The following is a 9409-nucleotide window of genomic DNA, read 5'->3' as shown; positions in this document are numbered from 1 at the left end:
TTAAAAGCATACAGATTATTATATTATGTGGCATGTTCAAGAAATAGCCCAATTCTTAGACTTATCTCCGTTTGCTAAACACAAAACAAAAGGAAAAGCTAATTAATCAAGTTCAACTTACACTATTCAAGATTTTTGTATGCAATGTAACCATGCTTTACCTAGTCCTCTTTAGATTTAAGCAGGCTTGGTAGTGGGAGAGTTAAAGGACTGCAAGGGTAGGTGCATGTCTTTTTCGATATTTCATGTCACCTAGATAGAAGAATCCAGACAATTGTGGACTCACCCATCAAAAAGTAGGAGAATGCTCATGCACCTAACCGATGAGATGACACCAATGACTAATGTACTATATTCCAACAGTACTTCGTACACGTTAAAACTATCCAGTTGGTTAGCTTGTCAACTTTCCAAGTGGCTAAATTTTGTAACGATCCCAACAACAAGAAGCCTCACCAATCCAGATATTTGGTGTATTTAACACGGAGGCCAAAGACACAAACAGGAGAGCACAAATAGTACCCTCAAACCGAACCACAACAAAACAATTTAAATAAACTACCACAACTAAAGAAAATCCGAATATACAAAGAGCTTGGTAATTTTTCTGTGTCCTGTATGTGGTTGATGTGTTCAAAGAAGTGTTTTTTTTAAATCCCATTTTGTGTACATTATTCAAGGGTAAGGCGCATCCACATTCAGCAGTTTAAAATCATGCAAGTTTTTAGTGAACAATTCCAGAACCATAAAATTAGCCGGTGGAGGCAAATAAGCAGTAACTCCATCAATGTAAAAGCACAGAGACTTCTAACAATGTCCTCATCTAATCTGCCAAAGCTTGTTAGAGTTTAAATGGCTGCAGACTGTTTTCCATCATCAACTCTCTGTAGGTCTGTAACAACACATGACATATCTTCCAACAATGTTTTTGACTGGAAGGGGCCCCCTGTTCATCAATTACTTGAATGGATTAAAAAATTAACAAGGAATGAAGTGTAAAGTTCAAATCAATATATCCAAATAGAATAAGGAAGGGGGAAAAAAAAGGAGTGTAGTGCTTCCAAATCAGCATCCGAGATGAACTCCCATGGAAAAGGACATTATCCTTTTGAGAGTTGAGGTGAAATGTCCCTCTCTCTAAAGGTAGTTCAAACCAGAATGCTCCAATACATCCTATGAAATATCAGCACCTACACCTACCATACCCAAACCCCCAAACACACTGCCAATAAAAGGAAAATAAATTGAAGGATGGCACTTGTAAACTAACCAATCATGGGAGTCATAACTCTTGTTTCTGTTGTCACCCAAGACATAAACATGACCTTTAGGCACATACTGCAAAACCAAAAATAGGTAAGTTAGGTATGAAGTAAATGATGTGGATTGCAGGCCCAAGTGAAGATAAGAACACTAAAGACAGGGCCAAACATAATTTGGACCATCTGAAGCCCATGAAGAACCCAAATAAGCAGATGTCAACATGGTTTCCTGCAAGGTTTTGTCATTCTCACTTTGTTTACCTTATCTAATGACACAGCGCACACATTGCCTGTAGCTTCATTGGCTATTGGCTATTATTGTGGGAAATCATTTGCCCCAGAAGTTTCATTCCCATAATGCTGTTCAAGACCATGATTGGTTCATGCACAGACCTACAAGCTCCCCAACCCTTTTGAAAAACCTTTAGATGCCCTTTTTATAATACACGCATTCCACCATAAGGAGGCACCATAGTCATATCATATTTTTGCATTACAGCTGCAAAATATTTTCTTTTTCTTTTTTCTTGTCCATTGACCCAGGCTACATAAAAGAGGTGGTCCTCCCCTTTCCCTTAAAATCCCCTTCCCTAGTGTAGGCAGGCTTCAATCTTTGATGACAAAAGACTTTACTAGCTGAGTTATTTGACAGTGTTAGATTTTTTATTTGAGGCAACATATAATCAACATATAGATTTATTTCTTCATCCAAAAAAGAAACATATAGATTTATTTCAAACAAAAAAAAATTACTCATAATCTACTTTATCTTTATTTTTCCAGAAAAAGACTATCCAGGTAATTTCATTAGCTATCTGTGTTAATGTAAAAAAAAAAAATGTACATTATAGTATTACTAAATTTTCTTTTAATCAGATACTTGGCCCTCATTATTGATAATTGGCTACTCCCTTGGACCTGCTCACATGGCAAAATGCTGGAAAGACTGCAAGTAAGATGGAAACACAGTAATAATAGATAGGGAGCATACAGTTAAATTTGATTCATATCTTGGGCGCCCTCCTATGAAATCTTCATTTTGAGCAATTCCATTGACATAAAGACATCCACCATTGACCTGCAAGGTATTATAAAACCAGACATATGTATTGCTTCCTTTGGATCAATTCAAAATATTGAATTATAAATAAAAATAAAAGATATACATGTTATAATGACCATCTAATTGTCCAGTCAGCAATGAACAACATCTCAAAGTGCAAAGAGTGACCAAAGGCATTTCCAGGATTAACTAACTAACCAAACCTAGATTAATACATAAATACTTAAGGATAAACATGGCATAATATACATGAAGAGGGGTCTATGAAGCTGTTATACCTGAACTAAATCTCCTGCTTTTGCAACAATTCTCTTTATGAAAACAATTTCCTCCTTGTCACCAAGTTGCTACAGAAACCAAGAAAGTAACAGAGGTTTACCTAAAAATAACCAGAAAACAGGTGTTATGTAAAAATTATTGTACCATATTTACAAACCTGTGTTGGATCTCGGAATGTCACAATATCATGTACAGCAGGACTTCTAATGTAATATGAGGCCTGAAATGTTATCAAGTGACCATAACGGTGGTCAAAGTTTGAAGTGAAGAACAATTACAGTGATGGAAAAAACTGAAAATAATCACCCATATAATCATTTCCATTCTTCATGATCATAAAATATAGTGAAAGAGTGCTAGGTTCCCCCACCCCAAAAAACAAAAATCTGCTTGGTTCTGCTGACTCCAATTTTTTAATAGAATTTCAAAATTCAGAGCACAAGATACGGGAATAGGCCAATATTCTAATGCTCCTTAAAGACGAATGAATATTGTTTTATAAATCAATTGAATACACATGTGATTCTGTGAAACTTCGAAATTTTGCTTCTATCATAGCACAAAGTGGTGTTTCTAATTCATATGTTGTCAGCCCTTAAATTTCCTGTTGATCACTAACATGAATCTAAAATGAGCTGCCATAACTTTGCATTTGGTTTAATAAATTTTGGTCATACGCAGCAAAGTAATTTTTACAGTTCAAGCATTCTTGTCCTCATCATTTCTCCCCAATTACTGAAATTTATCTTGGAAATCTGTCACACAATATAAGAACCAATTGAATGAAAAAAGAAAGGATTCATTCAGGAGATATTTTTTTCCTCATTTCCACTCTTTTCTTTCACCTTGTTTAGCTTAAATAATCTGAAATTGTTTACCCAGCAGGTTGTAATCTCTTTCAAAAAGTTGATTCTCACTGCTTGCTTTAATCAGGAGTTGAGGACTAGGGAGTATGATCAATGGCATCCCTTGATGCTTTAAGGTCCACAACATTTGTACCAAACAGCTGCCATAAAGGCTCATTGAATTTCACTTAGGAGATAACAGAATGCAGGTGAATTTGTTAAAACAGTCTCACATTGATTCTGTTTCTTTTTTTTCTTTTTTTCTTTTTAGTTAGTTATCATACATGCAAGTATATCTTCATGGGAACCCATCACCATCAACTACTGATTTCCAACTTCTGTTTAGGTAAGAGCTGCAAGTATATAACTTCTGATCATTCCAGCGACAATTTTTTTTCTTCTAGTACAGCAGATAAACATCTCTGATAACTACTATTGGCATTGATGGAAACAAAAAATGTGCAAGATATATAGTCAGGAGCCAGGAAAAAAGAACAATTACTCAATGCATATAGAGCCAGATATTAATCATGAATAACGTCCTCAAAGGGAATCCCTGCTGGTCCTTGATCACAATTGACCAAAATTCCATGCAACAAAAACTCTTTTTAAGAACAACTATAATGTATGACTAATAAGTATATCTTGATTCTCATGGTCCTTTGCCTCCAAATAGTGCTACTACTTACTCAGAGCCAAGAATGAGAAAAGATAAGAAAACTAATTGATGGAAAGGCTGCCCAAGATGTGCCAAGCCACAAGCAGCATCTCCACTGGCTATTTGAAAATAAATTATCAAATAGTCAACTGTCTCTGGAGTTCAAAAACAAGATCTTTGGAAGATTTCATTTTTCTCAAAGATGAAAAATGAATTGCCAAAATATCATCCAAAGCTTCACACAAAACCAAGACAAAACTTTATAGATGGAAGCTGCTTTCAACACCACCCCAAGTGGAAAATCACCAGAACTCTAAGAAGTCATAAAACCATAATGAACTCTACTTGAACGTTTCAAACATCAAAGGACTGCAACTGTTTCTTTAAATCTGCTGGCCTTAACATGGATTCATATAACAATTTCACTCAATACTTGACCAACACTGATACCCCGGATTGGATTGAATTGGATTGTATAAGCGCGTGTTGCGTGGTCATATGTTGAGTCCCACATCAGATATATACAAAGTAAATTTGGACTTTATAAACGATTGCAAGGAACCTTAATTGTAACTTGATTAGTCGTTTTGGGATATAGCACACATGATGATAGACGAATTCCCAAACTAATAGCAAAGAAAAGAAAGATATTACAGATTCTTCAGTATCTTACTATAATTGACCAGACCACCCCAAAGAGAGCTATTACATAGTTTGTAATCTCCTACGCTAAGTGACCAAACTACCGCATGAACTAACATGCAAAGTACATAGAACAAACCCAATGATCCATTTAAAGGCTGTGGAAGATGTCCTGTATCCCATGTATTATGATAATCTCATCCTTTGGATTCATATAACAAAACCATCAACTGCTTGACTTAGACACTCCTAAATCAAAAGGCAATAGCAAAGAAAACAGAGCTATACAAAATTTTTAATCTCCTACTATAAGTGACCAGACTACACCAGAGAGAACTATTACAAAATTTGCAAATCTCTTACCCTAATTGACCAGACTTGTTAGGGCCTTGATTCTAAGTCAAACAGAAGCAGAATGGGAGAATTTAAAGGATGATCGGCACTCCAAGGAGCCCAATCAACTTCCCTAACAACTTAAAGTGCTGATCGCCACTTCGTTGGCAAATTATTCCCAAATCTCTGTGGCAGCCTTCTCTCACTCCCATGCACGTGATTCAACCCTGAGGTGGCAGCTTGGAGCTCAATTGGATGAGATTACAAGAGTTGCACATGTTAAGGTTGGTTAGTTACAAGTAGATATACTAGAGTGAGTTAGATAAGCTTCAAGTACATGTATCACATCAATTGCATGCGTAAATCCTTATGAGCATTCATATTTCTCTAAATCAATAACATAACCGAAACTCCAAGAGTACTAAACTCTAACCCTAGTCTTCAACCTAGCACCAGCTCACATCAAACATCAATTGCCTCTTAATTCCAAACCCTACCCAAAACCTCAAGGCCGTACAATTCCTAAATTTCAATCTTTCCACATCAATACTCCACTTGAATCTCCTTAAGAACACCAACCCACATTTGTGTTCTTATAAAGACTAACCCCATTAAGCGATTTTTGGATACATGCACTGACATGCAAAGTACATAGATCAAATTAAAAGATCCATTTAAAGACTGAGATTCTCTATATCCCACGTATGATGATAATCTTATCCTCATTCTGCAATTTAACAGACACAGAGATATCATATGGTCAGCCTCTATTTGTCTATGATATGAACATTAAAACTATACATAGATACAACTATTTCATTTTCATCTTGGTTTTGTTTTCATTTTTCTTGAAATTGGAGCTGAACCTTCTAGTCTAATAGATGGACTCAGAAACAGCTTCATTTATTGACCACACTTTCCACAAATAGTGCTTACAAAGAGCTAATAAAGAAAAAGATATACAATACATTGCTACCCACCAAAAAAATCATATAAACGAAGTTCCCCTGAAGCTGCATTTAGAGCAAGCTGACAAGTAAGAAGCAAAAGTTCAATTTGTTGGGGAATACTTTCATGGCTGCTTTAGGGATAATAATTAGCAATCTGAGGGTCAGAGTTTTAGCTACAAGAATTTTATTCCACCCACCAATATGAGAGGAAATTCCTTGCATGTTAGGGTGATTGCTTACAAGGGAAAATGTCTAGTAACTAGCTACCTCAAATTCATTCAGTTCACACTATTGGTTATTCACTTCCAATAAAGAAAGGTACAAGGTGTATGATAATCACAGAATTAGGCATTGATTACAGAAAATTTTAGCAAATTTCTCAGTCCTTCAAATTAAGATGCAGATAAAGCACCGCCAAAAACAAAGTCCAATAGCATCCAGATCTTGTTGGCTTCAATCTACAGCCTATGTGTAATGCATCTCAAGGGTGATTTCAGAAGTGAAGCAACCCAAAATTCATTTTTTCATATCAAATGCAGAAATATCCAGAGTTCAAACTTTTGTCCAACAGGCTACTGGGATTTTCTGTGAGGACATTAGAAAATGATCATAAAGTCCTATAAGGTGGCCCCATTTGTACTCAAGAAAGTGGTTTATCTAGATTGCAGGGCAAGCAAGCATATCATTAATAAAATTTATGGACTCATTACAAGTTTTTCCCTGGTTTTTCAACCAGCATTTCAGATAATTCAATAGCAGCTTGAAAATATCTAGGTAGACCAGGTATCAATAAAAAATAAAGAAGAACCTTAGCTCCTTTGGGGCACTAGACTTGCAGTATACCCTGAAGCAACTAGTGAAAACCTTTAAAAGTAACTGAAACAATATGACCTCAAAATTTCCAGGTACTCTAATTTGAGGTTACTTAGGTAATCTGTCTATATCCACTTCCAGTCACTGTAAAAGTTGGACCTAAAAGAAAATTTCCAGATAGGACAAAAACATATTAACGTGCTAAAAGTCAAGGTATCCAACTGAACCCAGGGTAGTCCTCAACTGAATCTGGTGAGGAACACCAGACAAGGGCAACAAAGGTTAAATCAAATTACCAAGAAAGCGTCCTGTCCTTCAAGTTTGGTGAAGTAAACTAAAATTGTCAAAGAAGGAAGTTTAGATTTCAATATGGCCCTACAAAGATGAATAACCTAATACTGATGATGAAGTGCTGATCACCACAATCTTGCAGAGGACAAGTACATCAAGTAGTTGTGGTTAATTTTCCACTAGGTTGTTAGTGAGACATCCATCTTGCTTCCAAGATGCTAGTGGCTATATAGATAACGGTGCTATATGACTATGATGACGGTGCAGATCATATTAATCACAAAAGCAGTGCTGCATTCGTAGAGATTGCCTACAAAAAGGAAGCATAGCAAGGAAATACAAAATATTGATTCAACATCAATCAAGATTTGCAAGAAGCCTAGTGTGTCTAATCACTTAAAGGATTAGATATTCCCTTACACAGAAGAAGCATGCAAATGACGATTTTTGAATGAAAATGCACAAAGAACAATTAGTGAATTCAACATAACAACATTCTAATTGTTAGAGTTACTGTTGATATTTTTAAATTAGCTTGTTATTTATATTAGCATAGGGGTATTCTTGTTATCTTGGCATATCACTCTAATATAAATATGTGCTAAGGTGAAGCACTGATTGATTAATTCCTAAATCTTCTTTTTCAACTCTGTCTCTCTCTCTCTTTCTTCTCTCTTAACCCTAATCCTCAACATTTTTCAACTCACATCTAAAATATTCTTCGCTTTCATTTTCATTCATTGAACATTACCAGTTAGACAAATGAAGTAATTATTTCTTGTATTCCTAAAATGGGAAAGTTAGCCTCATTACTGCTACCTTCATGTGATGGTTAAACGGAAATTAAGCTACAACATTGAGATATAAATTTGCAAATTCATTCTCAAGATTCTAAAACTATGATCTTTCTACAAGACAATGCAAACCATAATTTTCTTCCATTCACTTGAGCTATAAGGCTCATAGCAATTTTCTTCCATTCTCGTTGAACCAAGACACCTCTAAAAACATTGTAATAGTCATTAGAGTAAATGAACTCAGAAGCAAATTAAAAAAAGTAGAAACCTTTACCTTTTCGATGATCACCCGATCATGTTCACGAAGAGTTGGGTGCATGGAATTTGAGGTAATGTACCGAATCTCTGAAAACATAGACCATAAAAGCACAACCACCAAAAGCCTCAAGAACCCATCAAGCCCTGGCCACCGGAGAAACCCCCAACTCTGGCAAGGCATCCACCGGAACGAAACGTAGGTGATAAGAAACATGTACAATGCGGAGGGCTTCATGAAACTCATTGCAGCAAATTGAGGGAACAAACAAAGAATATGATCAAGACCCAGAACAAGAATTCAAAGAACAAATACAACAACAACAGGAAAGATTGAAATGAAGGTTTTAAGCTTCAAAGGGTTAGAATTCGGATTCTGTGAAGCTAGTGATTATACAAGATGTTGATTTCTTTTGGAATGAGTGAATTGAAGAGTGATCAAAGTTTACACAGTTTGAATTCTTTGATGAGGAGCTTGAATGTTTGGTTTTTGGATATCAAAGACGAAGTAACAAATGGGGTTTGCTTGGATTGAAAAGTTAGGGAGAGAAGCAGAGGAGCATGAGGAAATGGAGAGAATAGGCACAACAATTACTGGTATAAAAGTTCTATAAAAATAAAAAATGGGCCTTTCTTGGTTGATGAAATTTTAGCTTAGTGAGATGAGAGCGAGCTAATCGAACATAGCCATGCGAGGCCTCCTCAGCTCTACAGAACATAGAGAGAGAGAGAGAGAGTGTTAACCATTTGACGTTTCTTTTCTTGTTGGCTAAGTTGCCTTATTGGGAGACAGTCAGATGGATTCTTGGCTTTCTAGGAAGCCGTTCCTATCAGTGTTACTGTCATGGACTATGGTCTCCATTTGTGCATATTTTTCTACACCAGCTATTTTTAAATGCCACCAGTTTTATCGAGCTGATCATAGATTTTTCTTGTTAATAAGATAGGGTCAAATTTCAGATGATTTTCTTTGTCTTCTTTTTTACCTTTTTATTTATTAAAATGTATGTACCGTGTGGAGGGGGTCTTTTGGCTAAATATTGTCAAAATTAAAATATTTTTGCATTATAGGTACTGTTTAAAGTTTTTTGGCAAAATGAGGAGAGAGGTTGAATTTCGGCAACAGCGTTGCCGAAATTCAAGAAAAATGAGGAGAGAGAATGAGAAAATTGGAGGAGAGAGAAAAACTCGAATTACGGCAATGGTATTGCCGTAATTCCT

The 9409-nt window shown here is 35.9% G+C and overlaps 1 protein-coding gene across 1 annotated transcript; it reads right to left on the bottom strand.

Moving 5' to 3' along the window:
- Nucleotides 1-531: 531 nt before the first annotated feature.
- LOC112034283 (chloroplast processing peptidase) lies at nt 532-9034 on the bottom strand. Its single transcript, XM_065774663.1, has 6 exons — nt 8208-9034; nt 2762-2824; nt 2604-2672; nt 2254-2340; nt 1271-1338; nt 532-946 (listed from the first exon to the last, which is right to left on the bottom strand). The coding sequence occupies exons 1-6, from the start codon at nt 8433-8435 to the stop codon at nt 877-879; spliced, it is 585 nt and encodes a 194-aa protein (XP_065630735.1). The 5' UTR covers nt 8436-9034; the 3' UTR covers nt 532-876.
- Between the last annotated feature and the right edge of the window lie 375 nt (nt 9035-9409).

The sequence above is a fragment of the Quercus suber genome, unplaced genomic scaffold, assembly GCF_002906115.3.
Source record: "Quercus suber isolate HL8 unplaced genomic scaffold, Cork oak 2.0 scaffold_1, whole genome shotgun sequence".
NCBI lineage: Eukaryota > Viridiplantae > Streptophyta > Magnoliopsida > Fagales > Fagaceae > Quercus > Quercus suber.
This window is presented reverse-complemented; position numbering and strand designations above follow the sequence as displayed.